Raw genomic sequence first — 16,338 nt, forward strand, 5'->3', positions numbered from 1 at the left:
ATTGCCGTGGAAGCGGCCGGTGTCACCTGGCGAATATCGTTTAGCAGCCGAGGATACTTATTGTTAGTAAAATTTCGGGGGAAGTGTGCGATTATCAGAAACTTTTACTGAAGAAACGTCAATTATAAAATAACGATAAAATCTATAAAAGTTCATGTAGCTGTATAAGAACTTCCAGGAAATGTAAAGTCTGGAATAAAAATATATCGGATCTTCAGAATTTTCTATAAATGAAATCTAAAATCAAAAACTGATGTACAATTTTGTAGAATTAATTAAAACTACAATTAACATGAAACCTTCGGAAATTTTTATAGGATAAATATCACATTTAAAATAAATATGAAGTCTTCAGGAATGCCTGCAGGAAGGATATAACATTTTCTGAAGTTTACATAGAAGAATTTGTATAAAGAAATATTTTACAGTGACTAAAATACATTGTTTCGAAACGTTGAGGAATGTTAAAGTAGTTTGCATAGATAAAGCGACGGAAGATCAAACACTGTCGACTGTCTCTCGGAAGAACATCGAATTGTGATCCACGTCTCGTCAAATCGTACGTCACTTCGTTGTGTTTATAGTTATATTTCGTAACGCATGATATTTAAAATAAAACCGACGGGTTCATCATCTTCTTCGAGGGCGTCAGGCTCTTTTAAATTCACGAAGTATCGATGTCGACGCGTAGGATCACGCGTCAGAAAGGATGGGATCATAAGTCAACAAGAAACATAGTTACACGATAAAAATGAATGATTATTCATAACGATGAGCAATGTGCCTTTAATCCACCAATATCGTATATATTAAATAGTTCGATATCAAGTGAAGAATTAAAATAAGTATAGGTTTGTAAATTAAATAATTGAATTATAGAAGAAACGATGAAGAAAGAATGCAGTGAATAGAAGAAGAGGGAAGAATTATTATATAACACAATTAATATATATATACAAACTACGAAGTTAAGAGTTGTCGATATCAAGTGCAGAAATAAAAAGTAAAAATAGAAAAAGTATAAATACACGTTCGGTACCATTACGCTGTCTAATAATCTAACCATAAAAAACAATGAAGAAAGAATACAGTAAATAGAGTGGAAAGAAGAAGAGAGGAAAATTATTATATAATGCAATTCGTACACATAAACAATGAAGTTAAGAGTTGTCTCTGTTACAAAGAGTAAAAGTTGTGCGCGCAGGGTTGAACCGGAAGCGGGGGGCAAAGTGTTCGGTAACCAACCTGCACGACAATGTTTCTAAAGGCCGAATCGCGTATATAGCGTGTGATCGTCGAAGACATTTCGTTTCGTGCGAGTGATCTATAGATTTACTTTAAATCGGACAGGGGAAGACCGGGCCGGAATGTCAGCACGTTTCCTCATCGGCCAAGGACACACGAACCTCCCCAGGTCGAGGAAGGTGATAACTATAGATCAGCCGACCAGTGTTCCATTCATAATTGAGAAAGAATCCAACCAGCCCGAGGTCGCAACCTGAAACTGTGATCGATTCTCGTTTACTCAGCGACGAGCGATCAGTAGTGATTACCGCGTGTTTTACGTTTGAATGTCGATCGAACCGATATCCACCAACGTTTCCAACGGTCCGTTGTTTCCCTCCATTATCGATTGAATTATTGCTGGCGATAAAGTTTCGAAGACTGTTATCTTCGTGCAAAAATGCGCTGGTGTATGGAATTTCGTTTTATTTAAACGGAACGTTATCTATTAACATCGCGGCGGCTGTTGGCGGTACTCGTCGTTTTAAATAATTGCTGGAACTCGCTGCACTGGAATTACGGCGCCGATAACATTAGAATTGGTGTAATTAACGATCGCAGACTTCCACACGAATTTCCTTTAGGAAGTCGTTTGGTTTCCGTGCGAATGATGATGATTCAACGACAATTATCGTGCCGCACCGGTGCATCGTTTAAAACAAGTTACCATCACGAAAATAATTCGATTGTGGGAGAGGTGGGCAAGATTTTTATCTATATCGAAGTTTTCTAGTTTCCTTAGTTTAACATTTATCTGCTAGATCGTAAACGCAATTGAAATTTTGATTATATAATTAAATGTATACGATGAATGATTAATTGCAGAATTAAATATCTTACAGTGAATATAAATATTTTTATGATGTTTATCTACAGCAGTTTCTATCAAGCTTCTAGTCATTAATGAAGAGGGAGATCTCATTTCTGGAATTGAAAATGTAAGTGATTAATGAAATAAATTTCGTAAATAAATCACTATTCATTAGTTTTATTTATTATTTAAATAGCACTTCGATCTCTGTTTATGAGGAATACCATCTTTAGGGTTGACGAATTACTGATATTTGACAATTTTATCAGATAATAATTAGTTCACAAATGGTTTAAGTATAACATATTTTTGTAGAAAAACGAAGTTTCAATCACGTAACATCAACAAGTTTTCGAAAATTATTTTTCTAGAACAAATAATTTAGCAAAAAGTTTTTAAATAAATACATGTAAAAGGATACATTAGTATAGTAATTTCTGAAGCATTCTGCAAAGTCAGTCGTGACTAATATACTATACTTTCGTTAGTATTTAAAATTTTGCCTTCATTCTTTAAAACAGTATTTTTAATATCGAATTTTTAAAACCATAAAAGTGTTGTTCCCTCTTAAATATATACGTGGTCGCCGTATCTGCTTTCAGAATGACAGTATCGATCAGGATCGTCGAGTAGTTTGCATTTTCTCGAATTGTCACCTATGATAAACGATTGTTCTTCTTTTTACCTATTAGTTTTTGTTGAACAAGATGGATGCCAGTGAACTTCGAACGGAAAATGAGACGCAGGTAAAATATTTGATACCGTTGTAAACTACTGCTTTATTAATCTCATCACGCAAGACATTTATTTCTTGCAAATTTTCACAAGTCATGCTTATACTCATTATTCTTCACCACCAGATTATTCTCATATCAACACCGTACTTCGGTTTACTCTTAATTTATATTCGAAAGTAATAATCGTAAACATTCCTTTATAATGCGGTAATATTACTTTAATTTACGATTATGTCATAAGATATACATAGGAGTTTTACGAGTTTCGCGTAAAGAGATAAGTGTGAGCAATTATAGCGTGTGTATATTCATAGAAAAAAGTGGTGAATATTTAAAAACTTGCATTAAGGATAGTTTCTATATTACAACGATGGGTCTAGGCGATACAACTATCTGAGCAATAAATCTAAGCAGGCCACGTTACATATAGATTACACGTGTGGTTGTGAGCTAAGGTAGAAAAACGGGGCACCGTTAATAAATTATCCAATGATTATATAGAACTCGCGCGAAATGTGTGTCTGATATTTCAGTACTTCAAAATTAATAACAGATCAATCTCTATTAAATGTCAGTCAATGTCAGTTAATAAGAAACCAAACACTGCTAATTTAACACGTTGGTCGCACGTCACTCAAGAATGGGTGACAGGACTTTTCATTAAGGAACTGAAAAAATTAATTCCAAAGGTGAGACAATTTAAATACTGTGACAAAAACTTAAATACTGTGACAAATGTTAAATTATCTAATTTTCAATAGTCTCGTGACAAAATTTAATTTTATAGACATTTTCATGAGTTTAGCTTGGCAGCCAACGTGTTAGACAATTAGAACTGGATACAATTTTCCTAAAAAAGAAATAGATTCGTGTAAATTGTAAATAGCCAGTTGATATAAAATGCAAGTCTTATTTATAAAGAACAAAAATATCCGTACAAGTATAAACAAGAAATTAACGAGGCAACACCCTAAAATCAACTGTCAAGGCTAAACATTATTTATAATTGTTGTTAGATGTAAGGAATTTGTTTTTCTAATCGTAAGTACTTCCTTATCAGTGTTAATTATTTATGGCACACATACGAATGTGAATGTAGAAAATGTAACTCACAGTGGTCGCTAATGGCTTACAAGCGGATGCAAGAATTAATAAATAAATAAAGGAAATAGAAGTGGTTACGCAATGGAATAGATAAAGAATAATTATCGAATAATAGCTGAATATCATTTATTTTTTAGATGAGTCACAGCAGACGGCAAAGTTTGGCTGTTAGTAATTCGAATGCTAGCGAAGCCAGCCCAAGCAGATCTCAAACGAACGTAAAAATTGAAAATGCACCATCGAACGTGCCATCAACGACCTCGACGCCACAAAGAACAAAGTCCTCTACGGAATCAAGTTCGTCGAGCGTGAACAAGAGCAACCAAGTAGTTGGAAATAGCAGAGAAATGTTGTACGAAATGGATAGAAACGGCGTTCTACCTGGATCGCCGAAGGCCAACAGGAAACTGTCTAGATCCAGCGTTTATCCCTCTGGAACGAACTTGACAGCTCGAGACGCTTTCGGTACGTTCCAAACGAATCACGTTTGTATGTACAATTTTGTTCACATTGGAGGAAAGATACATGAAAAATGGATATAGCGTAAATTATATCATAGTGTCGCCATTAAGTGAATAAGCAATTCCATTATCTCCTCCACTCCTTTCTTTTCATTTTCATTGTTATTGTTCACTCGGGTGTATATGTAGCTCGAGTGACATAAGTGGGACAAGTGATAAATTAGATGGTTCGATGGAATTTTTCTGTCATCTCATTTCATACAATTGCACTGTTTTTAACCGAAACTATAAACATTCTTATGGAGAAATCGATTTTTCTTATCGTTCCGTGCATAGAAGTAAAGAGGATGTTGCCATGGCCTGTTTCTAATGAATCACGTAGACTTAACAAATTGATTGAGACACTTTTATTGCGTTTATGTTGTGGACAATGGTTTTCGAAATTCAGGAAAAATTTGTTCCGGAAAGTTGATCCTTGTTGATCACGACAGAAAGAAAAGAATACTATTTTTAATACTTTCAGACGTAAAAATTCAGTTGAAGTTGGTTTTCGTAAAAATTGTAAAAATTGCAAACTTTAAAGGCTTGTAAAGAGTTTAGAAAAATGATTACTTAAACCCCTTCTAATGTGAAATGGACTACGATATTATTCAATATTATAAAACTCCTTGGCATTGCAGTGTAAAACTACTCTACTCGAAGTGAAGTGACCTGTACGAAGTGAAAACAAGAAGAAAGTAGGGGTCACTTAATTTTAAAGAATTTCTGTCTACCTCCACTTTCATTTATTTCTATATCATCTATGTTTCTTTCCAAATTTAGTAACATAACAGACATTTTTTGGCACAAATGAAGAATATAAATTAATTAAGCATTAGAATTATAGGAACATATACAGACAGGAACATTTTTGTGTCAGCACCATTGCTAATGGTACAATGGTAGAAGTAAACCTAAGTCAATAAACTACGATCAATATGCACATGAATGTCAGTGTGTCACGAACTATAGATATTAATAATGCATGTACAACTTTACCGTGCTGATAAAGAGCCTATGTTTGTCGAACCATTGCCAGACAAACACGTGTCTCCTATTATTCTAGTCCCATTTTTCTTAACTCGTAAAGTATAACTTTTCCTTTAGCTAAAGCGATACTTTTCGTAACTTTATTTAAAGATCTTCAAGAGATATTTTAAGAGCGTTATACATAGTTTTTCTCGCAATGAATTCATTATGGCAACACATGGTTGCAGGAAATTTTTATTCAACAGGTGCTCAATTATGCATATGTATTTGTGCACGTAGCATTGAATCAAACACATAGTCAAACAAATTATTTATACGTTAATGCGTGCACTTATCGGAAAGTTAATTTATTTTGTTGAATTATTGAAAATTCAAGGAAGCGTGTATGCGAAAGTTGTTGGACATGGGACAAATGGAAGAATTAAGTTAGATTTTCTTTTAAAATTATTACTTATGTAAATTCAAGGCTAAATAAAATAATAATTTTTAAATGAAGGCTCTTTTTAATTGGACTCTAATAGAATTTTATTAAATTCCTATAATGGACTTTAGAGCAATTTCGACGAATTAATTAATATTTTGAATCATCCCTTTTTGAAATATTATTATAAACATCGGTGATACAATATTACTATTATCATTATTATATAGTTTCCTATGACATGGATCGATAAAAAATAATGTTATATCGTCAAGTTTATTTTCGAAGGTACGACAAAACTGATGAAAGAAATTAACTGTAAATAATCATTATTCTCCACAGGCCCAAAGCTCACGGTGTCTACTTCACCAGGTGACACTCCGCCATTGTTAGAAACATCAATATTTCCGGATGACATACCAAGGGATGCTTTGCTACAGAAGGATTCACCCTCAGACTCCGAAGTAGATCCTGAAACTCTCTATTTTCGGTACGTAGTAATAAAATGTAACCCATTTTGTAATAATTTCCCATCTGGTAAATTCTCTTCGAAAACAATGGGAAAGAATAAAAGCTATTTGATTTTATATGGACGGTAATAAAGGTAGCCTACACTACTCCAAATGATTGACACTTTGAATTTGATTCGAAGAACTGAAAAGTTTCTCAATGGATATATTCGAGGATATACAGTGGGTGTAGAATGTATTCGTACACCGATCAATTTACAAAAAAAACTTTTGTGTGAAATTGTAGCTTCTTAACTTTTTTTTTTATAATCAATGATATTTTACATATTCTCGGAAATCTCTAAGATGGATATAGTCCAAACAACATTTACTAATTAATATAATTTGTGAAATTAACAAAAAAATGCTAAAAGTGAGTAAAAAGTATAGAAGCAATAAGTATTTGTACGATTCTTAGGACGAACCATTTACAGTAGAATTTGTAACGTAAACACATTAGTTTATTGCTCCGTACGAATTAGAAAACATCAAATTTCCAGTAAAATACTTTTAAACAGTTGTGCGAATATTTATTGCTTCAACATTTCTTATCGATTAATTGTTTTTTTTCTTGTTAATTTCGCAACTTACATAAATAGCTATTTTTTCTTGTAATCTATCTATTCTAGAGATTCGGTGAATATGTAGAATGTCATTGTTTATCAAAAATAAGTTAATAAATTACAATTTTACACACTTTTTTTGGAAATTGATCGGTGTATGAATACTTTCTACACCCACTGTATGTATGCGCCCTTCGAAGGGTTGAGCGACTAAAACCAAGTCAGCACACTCGTTTCCTGACACGATATGTACACGTAACATTTTGCCAGCCCTATGACCGCGTGTATAAATACCCGGCATAGGTAGCGAAGTCAATGAAACGATTATTCGTAAAGGCCACTCTTATTTTTAGGCCGTAATAATAGACAATGTTAGAAAACCATGTAGACGCATAAAAAGGGGTTTGCATAATTGATGTCCTCGTCGCTTCGCCTTGCGCAGAAGTTGCAAGCGTGCTAGGGAGACATGATTTTATCATTTAATAAGTTTACGTAATTAGAGATTATTTTTGTTCGAGTTCGTGTCAATTTTAGCTCCACTTTCGATTATATCATTTCTTTCTCTACTATCTCTGCCAAGTATACCCCTAATTAGTGATTGAAGCAGTGATTTATTAATTTGCACGTTGATTGATTGACCATCCAGTTAGAGTAAAATTAGAAACTGCCGTTTTTATAAAGAAGAGATAATTTTAAACATTATACAACAAAGTTCAGAATCCTCTTCGAGGTATACAGGGTGTTCATTGCAGCAGTACCGCTTTCTTCTATACTCGCATGAGAAATTCCACGTGATTCATTCTCGCCACGCGTACCAATTAATAGCAATTATTCCAATCTTACTATCCTTAATACCGGGTGTGAGAATTCAACAAGTCACCGAAAATAATGAAATTTAAATATGTAGTAAGCTTCTTGCTCCGCAAGGTTTCGTAATGACTTCTATGAATATTATTGTATCGACTTCCAGAGATGGTCGAAGACGGATCGACATGGTTTTGGTGTACCAAGAGGACAATAACGGGGTGCTGACCGAACTTGAAGCGCGTCAAAAAGACCAGAGACGTATATTCCAGCAGAATTTGTTGAAAGAAGGGTTGCAGTTGGAGCTGGAACCCAAGGAGAACTCTTTCGACGGGAAAACGTATTTCTTGAAGTTGCACATTCCGTGGAAGATCAAAGTTCAGTACGCCGAAGTGATGAACCTGAAGCTGTCTACCAAAAGATTCATCACCATTTCTGTGAAAGCTTGGGTAAGCTAATAAATGCTTCGACTAATTTTTAACTCATTCTCCTTTGTGGTTTCCATTTGGAAATTAACTTTACTTTTAGAGTATTTTGTTGTAATAATACGAAACGATTCCTTGAATTTAGTTGAACAGTATCATCGTTGGTTCTTCTTAGTTTCCTAGTTCTTAGAAATAAATGAAAAAGTAGTGGAATCATAAATTTGGAAGGGCATTAATTAATGTGAATCGAAACAAAGGATTAACGATAAAAGTGGCTGAAGATAAAAGTTGAAGCATGAAAGGGAATTATTATTTCATTAGCAAGGTGACGAGGACGCAAAAGAGAGGCCAAATTTCTGGGAGAAATGGATAAAGAGGATAAAAAAGATTCACACTTGGGACACCCAAAAATATCCCGAGGAACCTCATTTCTACGAGAGCATCGATTCAAGCGATCGCGAGGAAAGGTAACTGATAATAATTCGGAGATAATGTCGTAATGTCGAACCAAGTTATTATTTTATTAATACATTTTCAACTGTATCTTGAAACAATATGTTTATGTTTACATTTTTCACTGGTGCGACTTCAGAAATGCTTAGGTTTTAAGTGATTATAAATATTATGTACAATTTATGCATGTATCAACAGCAAATTGTTTTTATTTAATCTTACGATAAATTAATGCGAGAATAAATATATTATTTGACTTAAACTATGAATTTGCAATCGCGTAAAATCGAAGCATTTTTTAGTTTCAATAAAAACATTACACCAAATAAATATTACAATATATATTTCTTTCTTTCTATGTTTAATAATCGTTTTAAATTTTGTCTCCTTGTACAGATTTGTAGTGAAAGATAGAGACACAGCTTACACGCCAGCTCAAAGGTCCTTGATCGTAATGCAGATATTATTGAGGGCGAGGTACGACGAGACCCACGAGAAAGCTGGTATCCGTAGACTTTTGGCGGACGGTACCTTCCTCGATTGCTTTTCTCTGCACGAGGGCCCTTACAATAAACCGGTGCTCAATGGAGAAATCCTCGATAGACATCTATTGTACTTAATATGGGCCAGACCTTCACAGTGGTAATACTCCAGACAATTTTATTCGGCGACACAATGGTCAACTTCATCAGTTTAATCTTGGGATGTTTCTGAAAATTACGATATATTTGGAATTTATTTAAAAATTCAGGAGAACGTACAAAATACTCAAGAAGAAATATTTTTGTCACTTTAGATTAATATCGAATGATTAAACTGAATCTAATTAAAAGTAAAATTGATAAGGCTTTAAGAGGCTTGGAACATCAAAAAATAAAAAAAAATCACTTAAAAAAATTTTTTTTATTACAATTTAATAAAATTGAATTTGGAGCACTAGAAGTGGTAAGCAAATTTTTTTTTACAAAATTTCTTTTTTTCTCACAAAACAAGTTCGACGACACGAACATAGTAAAAAGAACGCGATAAAACTGTAAAAAATATAAGGAAATGCAACCGACAACTTTCTCGAAGAGAAAACAACGACAGTCAAATTTGCGGAAGACCGGAGACGCGGTTCCCTTGGTTACAACCATAGAGTATTGTTTTTCAGGGTAAAGAAGACGGTAAATTATCAAAAAGGCAGTGTTTTAATCGATTTTGATAAAAAGAAATACGATTAGATAATATTTATATCGATAATCGAGCGGGACATACAAATTTTTAGTTTTTTTGCGTCTCCTGAAAACCTAGGTTTTTGATACAAAGATACACTTTTCGAGAAAGTTGTCAGTTGCATTTCCTTATATTTTTTACAGTTTTATTGCGTTCTTTTTACTAAGTTCGTGTCGTCCAACTTCTGTTGTAAGAAAAAAAGAAATTTCGTAAAAAAAGTTCCATTTCGTTTTTTAATTTTTTTACCGCTTCTAGTGCTCTAAATTTAATTTTCTTTGCGTATAATTGTTCAGAATCGCTTAAATTTTAATAAAAAAAAGTGAGTTTTTTTTTCATTTTTTGATGTCCCAAGCCTCTTAATGAAAAAGTCCATAAAAATTTATTTTATATTTTTGTTTATCTAATAAATTATCTATCAAAGAATTTATTACGAAATAAAATTATTCTTTAATAAATTTTAACCGAGTTTCTTGTCTATCGAACGTTCAATTTTCGTTGCACCTTTATTATCGTACTTGTTATCATATTTATTGTCATTCAGTGCGAATACATAGGTATCCAAATAAAATCCAATAAAATCATTTATTCGTGCTTTTAGGTACAAAAAGCAACCACTGTGGTTAATTAGACGGTACTTCGGAGAGAAAGTGGCACTTTATTTCGCATGGCTGGGATTTTACACGAAATGCTTGTATCCACCAGCGATCGTCGGGCTTCTGTGCTTCATGTATGGCGTTGGAAGCATGGAAGGGGCTGACAACATACCTAGCAAAGAAATATGCGATGGCAATATAGGAGGTATTTCTCTTCCACTTCACGATTTAATTTACCTTCTAAAAATTATAGCACTTGATTTGTTCAATGGTTTCCATTAGATTAAATGTATTAGGTAGACTGGAAAGTAATGTCGTTTTTGCAATTTTAAATCCTTGTTTAGCACTCAACAGCTCGTTGATTTTTATCGGTCATTGAAAATTTGCACACTAGGTGGCTGTTGATAACGAGGGCGATTACATAATTGTTTAAAAATAGAAATTTATCAAAAACTTGTTTGAATTTAGTGTAAAAGAAACGACATTACTTTCCAGTCTACCTAATATTATTTGTCCTTAGAGCGAAGCAATATGCTACTTCATTAAATCATATAAAGGATGTAAGTTCATAAAGTAGGGTATTGCTTTCACTCTAAACCGAAAGAATATGTTTACTTTCGCATTAATTTATCTTGAGATTAAATAAATTACTTGTTTGGCCACATTGTTTTTTATTTAAAGAATTGACAGGCGTAACTAACTATTTATGTTTATCTTACGTTTGTTTTAATATGTTCCAATTTTATTGAATTATTCCCATCGCAAAAGAATGAAATCCAAATAAAATCCAATAAAATCATTTATTCGTTTCATACAAACACCTACAAACTTCCTATATAAACGTAAGTTCAATTTTGTTGGATTATGCTTACAGGAAAGATAACGTTGTGCCCCCTATGTGATAAGGCGTGCGACTACCAAAGATTGGGCACGTCTTGTGTTTTTTCCAAACTTACTTATTTATTCGACAACCCCGCCACCGTCTTCTTCGCACTTTTCATGTCATTCTGGGGTAAAGTATGGAAAACGTATAACTTAATCTTACGATTAATAAATTCTGTTTATAATTAACCGCTTCGTTCTCTTTAATGTAGCAACGACGTTTCTTGAACTGTGGAAACGGCGACAGGCTGTGATAATATGGGAATGGGACCTCCAAAACGTTGAAAGCGACGAGGAACCTAGGCCTGAGTTCGAGACCACGGTGAAAACGTTTCGAATAAACCCTGTGACCAGAGAAAGGGAACCATACTTACCAATATGGTCCAAAGCGTTACGTCTCTGCGCTACAGGCTCCATAGTGTTTTTCATGGTAATTAAGAAACATTACTTACAAGGGAACATATCCAATTCTCACACGCCGATTTTGATAAAATTTATGTGATAGGTAGTTTTCAAAAAAATATTTGACACGTATTCTTTTTTAATCGGCATTCGTCCATACCGAAGGGGTGAAAACAGCCTCTAAAGTTGGGGATGAATACCATGTTCTTTTAAATATCTTGAAGACTAGAGGAGCTAGGACAAAAATTTTCTTTCACGAGACGTAAAAGTTAATGATTCATTTATAGAATGTAACAAACAATCGAACGAAGCGAAAATTCTCACTGAAATTCTTGATGATTCCTTAAAACCTATAAAAATCGTGACTAACTATAAAAATTGATTTCTTTATGTTTCTATTTGTCACGTTAATTAAGGAACTTGACTTACTAGCATTCAACGAAGGAATTTCCGTTTTGCTCGCAATACTTAAACATTAAAAAAAAAAAAAAAAAAAAAGAAACGAGTTTCATAAAAATAGGAAAAATAAGAAAAATCATTTTTGCGAATTGATCAACTCGAAAACGATTCCGGCAGCAAAATGTAAAGGGATTCAAGCCGGACATACGTGAAATAGTATAATTTTGCGATAAAAAGTGCAATAAAGTGGTAAGAAATGGAAGTAGGTCAAATGTCTTTCTAAGCATTTAAGAGGAAACGAAGCCCTACCAGATGCAAGAAGATTCAATCCGATTGGTCAATTCGTTTCGGAATAAGAAGCAATACAATATTTTTCGGTTTAAAAAAAAAAAAAAAGGCGGGTAAAAAATGAGAAATCCCAAACTTTTTTGATAATGGGACCATCGCGGAGACATGCTCTACAAAATGCAACAGGTTTCATTCCGATTGGTCAAGCCGTCTCGGCGTAATCGAGTAACATACATAAACAAAAAAAGAAAAATAAAACAAAAAATAAATATACATGTCGATCTGAGTAACCTCCTCCTTTTCGAAGTCGATTAAAAATAACTTCCTTCTTCTAAATAAAATAATCATGGTAGGCTCACGGTAGAATAAAAGAATCATCAATAATTTCATCATATAATTTTATTAACGTTAATTACCTTTATGTTTAGATATGCGTAGTTTTGGGCGCAGTACTGGGAACAATTATTTACCGTATATCGCTGGTAGCCGTGTTTTACAGCGGGGGTGGTCCATTCCTGAAAAAACACGCCAAGATTTTTACCTCCGTGACCGCTGCCCTTGTCAACTTGATTATCATCATGATACTCACACGAGTGTACCATCGACTGGCTCGGTGGATGGTTAACATGGAGAACCCGAGAACTCAAACCGAATACGAGTCCAGTTTCACCTTCAAAATATTCCTGTTCGAGTTCGTTAACTTTTATTCGTCTCTGATTTACATTGCCTTCTTCAAGGTTCGTAACAGAGCGTTGCTGATTACACGAACAACTATACACTAAATAAAATTACTTATAGCTAATTAGTTACGCATAAAACCATTACATTTTTTTTTTTTTTTTTTTTTTTTTTTTTTTTTTTTTAAAGAATAAGATTCATGAATCGGTGTTTCTGTTTTTAATACTTGATAAATGATTTCAGAAAACTTTAAATTCCTTTGTATTTAAAAAAGAAGATTGAATAGTATTTGAAGCACAACAAACAAAACGTTCTTTTCCTTATTTATACAGGGTGCGCCAGAAATAACTTCCACATTTTAAAAAACGATTAAAAAAATGGTACGAGAAAACACCAGATACTTTTTATTTCTTAAATCTGGATATAATAAAGATTTTTTACTTTATGTTTTAAAAATTATGTCGTCCAAATGGTGGCCTTTACGGCCGATAACACATTTGAAGTCGTTCATGAAAGTTTTCCATCACTCTCGCTAGCATTTCGGAGGAAATTCTTTCAATTTCCTCTTGGATGGCCTTCTTTAGTTCATTCAAGGACCAAGGACGATGTTTAAAAACCTCGGGCTTGAGGTATCCCCACAGAAAAAAGTCACATGGACTTAAATCCGCCGAACTACGGTCCATACAGGGCGTCGTCAGCGCGAAATTTTGCAGATGGTATTTCCGGGTCGAGTGATTTCTTTACGCAAAAAGTTCCGTGACCACCGTAGCTCGGCAGATTTAAGTCCATGTGACTTTTTTCTGTGGGGATACCTCAAGGTTGAGGTTTTCAAAAATCGTCTTTGGCCTTTGAATGAACTAAAGGAGGCCATCCAAGACAGGGCCGACGCAAGGCAGGTTCAGCGCGTTCGCCGGAACCGGGTCCCGCGTTTTAAAAGGCCCCGCGGTCTACGAAAATTACTGAATCAAAAGGTACCGATTTTGATTAACGTTTTACAGACTGATGATACCATTAACAAATGGAAGCAATTTTTGCTGAGATGCAAGACATTTTTTTAGTAGCGATGATTAAATTGAAAGGAGTGACAAAAATCATCAAAGTATTATTATTTAATATTCGTCTTATAAAAAATATATAGCATTTGTAAATAAATAATTTCTCGTTGTAAAATTTAAGTGTAAGATTTGAATGTAAATTCAGGCCCCGCAAAATTTGCGAACCCGGCCCCGCAAAAGGTCACGCCGGCCCTGATCCAAGAGGAAATTGAAAGAATTTCCCCCGAAATGCTAGCGAGAGTGATGGAACTTTCAAAAACGACTCCAAGTGTGTATCGTCCGTAAAGGTCACCATTTGGACGACATAATTTTTAAAACATAAAGTAACAAAAACTTTTTTATATCTAGATTTAAGAAATAAAAAGTTTCTGGTGGTATCTTGTATCACTTTTTTTCAATCGTTTTTTAAAATATGGGAGTTATTTCTGGCGCACCCTATACAAAAGCTTGCTCAAAATTACTATGAATTGCTAAATGTGATTTAATAAATTGATTTACAGGGAAGATTCTTCGTCCATCCAGGAGATGCAGAGGCGAGGTCCTCCGAGTTCGCGCGGATAAAAACAGACGTTTGCGATCCAGCTGGTTGTTTGTCGGAGGTTTGCATACAGCTCGCTATCATAATGGTGGGCAAACAATGCTTCAACAATTTCGTCGAGATATTGTCACCGAAGCTGTGGAACTGGTGGCGTAAAAGAAGTCACGTCGCCGCCACGAAAAATCACGACAGAACGTACACTTCCTGGGAAAAGGATTATCAATTGCAAGATCCTGGCAGGCTAGCTCTGTTCGACGAATATTTGGAAATGAGTAAGCATGATTCAATTCTTCTGCATCTTTTATACAGGACTTGAAGAAAATCTGAACTGAGATCGTTTAAACATGCAAAGTAAAATAAAATTGATCAAAATTTGAGGTGGATGTAGCGCGTAACGTGTTTTACATAGGGTGTTTTATTTCAAGCAGAATTATTGCAATTTAAGCGGGGAGTCTGGTCCAGCTTATGTATTTTTCTAATGCATATAATTTCCAGATATAATTAATTTTTGTTATTGAAACATTTTTTACATATAAAGAGAGGTTCAAAGAAGAAAATTTCACTGTGTAGATTTAATTTGGATGTATACATATATAGATATAGTAGTCGAAAGGAAAGGTCAAAACGGTGGGATACGTGAAGCCCTGGGAAAACATCTGATAGGTACAATCAGAAATTTTTTTTCTTTAATAGGTACGTAAAATGAGTATGAACCTCAATTTGCAAAAAAAAATTGTTAATTGCAAAAACGGTGGCAAAAAACATGAAAATGAACGATACATGTCGGCCGTTATTTTGCAATAATTGTATGCTATAATAATAATAATTCATTAAGAGTCGAGGTTCATAAGCATATAAACTTAATTACCTTCAATTTAAGCGTTGAATCAAGTGAATCGGATAAAAATTCAATGAGCTATGCGTCCCGCCATTTTGACCGAATCCTTTTCTTGCGACTACTATATCTACACAAATTTTCTTGTTTGAACGTCTCTTTATATGTAAAAAAAGTTTCAATAACAAAAATTAATTATATCTGGAAATTATATGCATTAGAAAAATACATTAACTGGACCAGACTCCCCCCTTAAGTATTTCATGATGAGATGAAGCTGTTGGAAAAATAATTATTACTAAAGTTATTTGATCTAAAGGGTGACATTACAAGGCGTAAATAATTTTGTTCTGTAATGAAGTAGCGAGGGAAATTTAAAAAACGAATTAATTTGTTCAAATGGAACTTTCTGTATTTTAAAGTATAAAATTATTTTAATAGTATGAAGAATTAAAGAACGTGTATTAATATTCGACGAAATCTTACATTTTTGTACGCAGTACTGCAGTATGGATTTGTGACGCTGTTTGTCGCTGCGTTTCCATTAGCACCGCTGTTCGCGTTGTTAAATAATATAGCGGAGATACGTTTGGACGCTTACAAAATGGTGAAAGAGGCGAGGAGACCATTAGCTGAGAGAGTGGAAGATATCGGTGCCTGGTATGGCATACTTAGGGGAGTAACTTACGTCGCGGTAGTGTCAAATGTACGTAATAAATATATGCAGTGACGAGAATGTTATTAGAATACAAGTACTGATGCGCACGAGACGAGATCGAGACGAAATCAAGATTTGTATCGTCTCGTGCGCATCACTAAATAAACTGTTTCCTTAAAAAATTAAAATAGTTC

General features: G+C 34.0%; 1 protein-coding gene across 2 annotated transcripts in view; it reads left to right on the top strand.

The window, feature by feature from the left end:
* LOC128885125 (anoctamin-4) overlaps positions 1-16,338 on the top strand; it is a 19,873-nt gene continuing 3,535 nt past the window's right edge. Inside the window, exons 1-14 of one of the 2 annotated variants that reach the window (XM_054138954.1) lie at positions 1-1,981; positions 2,161-2,222; positions 2,698-2,841; positions 4,074-4,401; positions 6,190-6,337; positions 7,890-8,172; positions 8,470-8,615; positions 8,998-9,243; positions 10,415-10,614; positions 11,284-11,421; positions 11,504-11,721; positions 12,809-13,117; positions 14,614-14,923; positions 15,987-16,192. In XM_054138954.1, coding sequence (XP_053994929.1) covers positions 2,803-2,841; positions 4,074-4,401; positions 6,190-6,337; positions 7,890-8,172; positions 8,470-8,615; positions 8,998-9,243; positions 10,415-10,614; positions 11,284-11,421; positions 11,504-11,721; positions 12,809-13,117; positions 14,614-14,923; positions 15,987-16,192 — 2,571 coding nt within the window. In that variant the 5' untranslated portion in view covers positions 1-1,981; positions 2,161-2,222; positions 2,698-2,802. The remainder of the gene's footprint in view (positions 1,982-2,160; positions 2,223-2,697; positions 2,842-4,073; positions 4,402-6,189; positions 6,338-7,889; positions 8,173-8,469; positions 8,616-8,997; positions 9,244-10,414; positions 10,615-11,283; positions 11,422-11,503; positions 11,722-12,808; positions 13,118-14,613; positions 14,924-15,986; positions 16,193-16,338) is intronic. The other variant, XM_054138955.1, reaches the window with a different exon arrangement.

This window comes from Hylaeus volcanicus, chromosome 2 (assembly GCF_026283585.1).
Source record: "Hylaeus volcanicus isolate JK05 chromosome 2, UHH_iyHylVolc1.0_haploid, whole genome shotgun sequence".
NCBI classification, from domain to species: domain Eukaryota; kingdom Metazoa; phylum Arthropoda; class Insecta; order Hymenoptera; family Colletidae; genus Hylaeus; species Hylaeus volcanicus.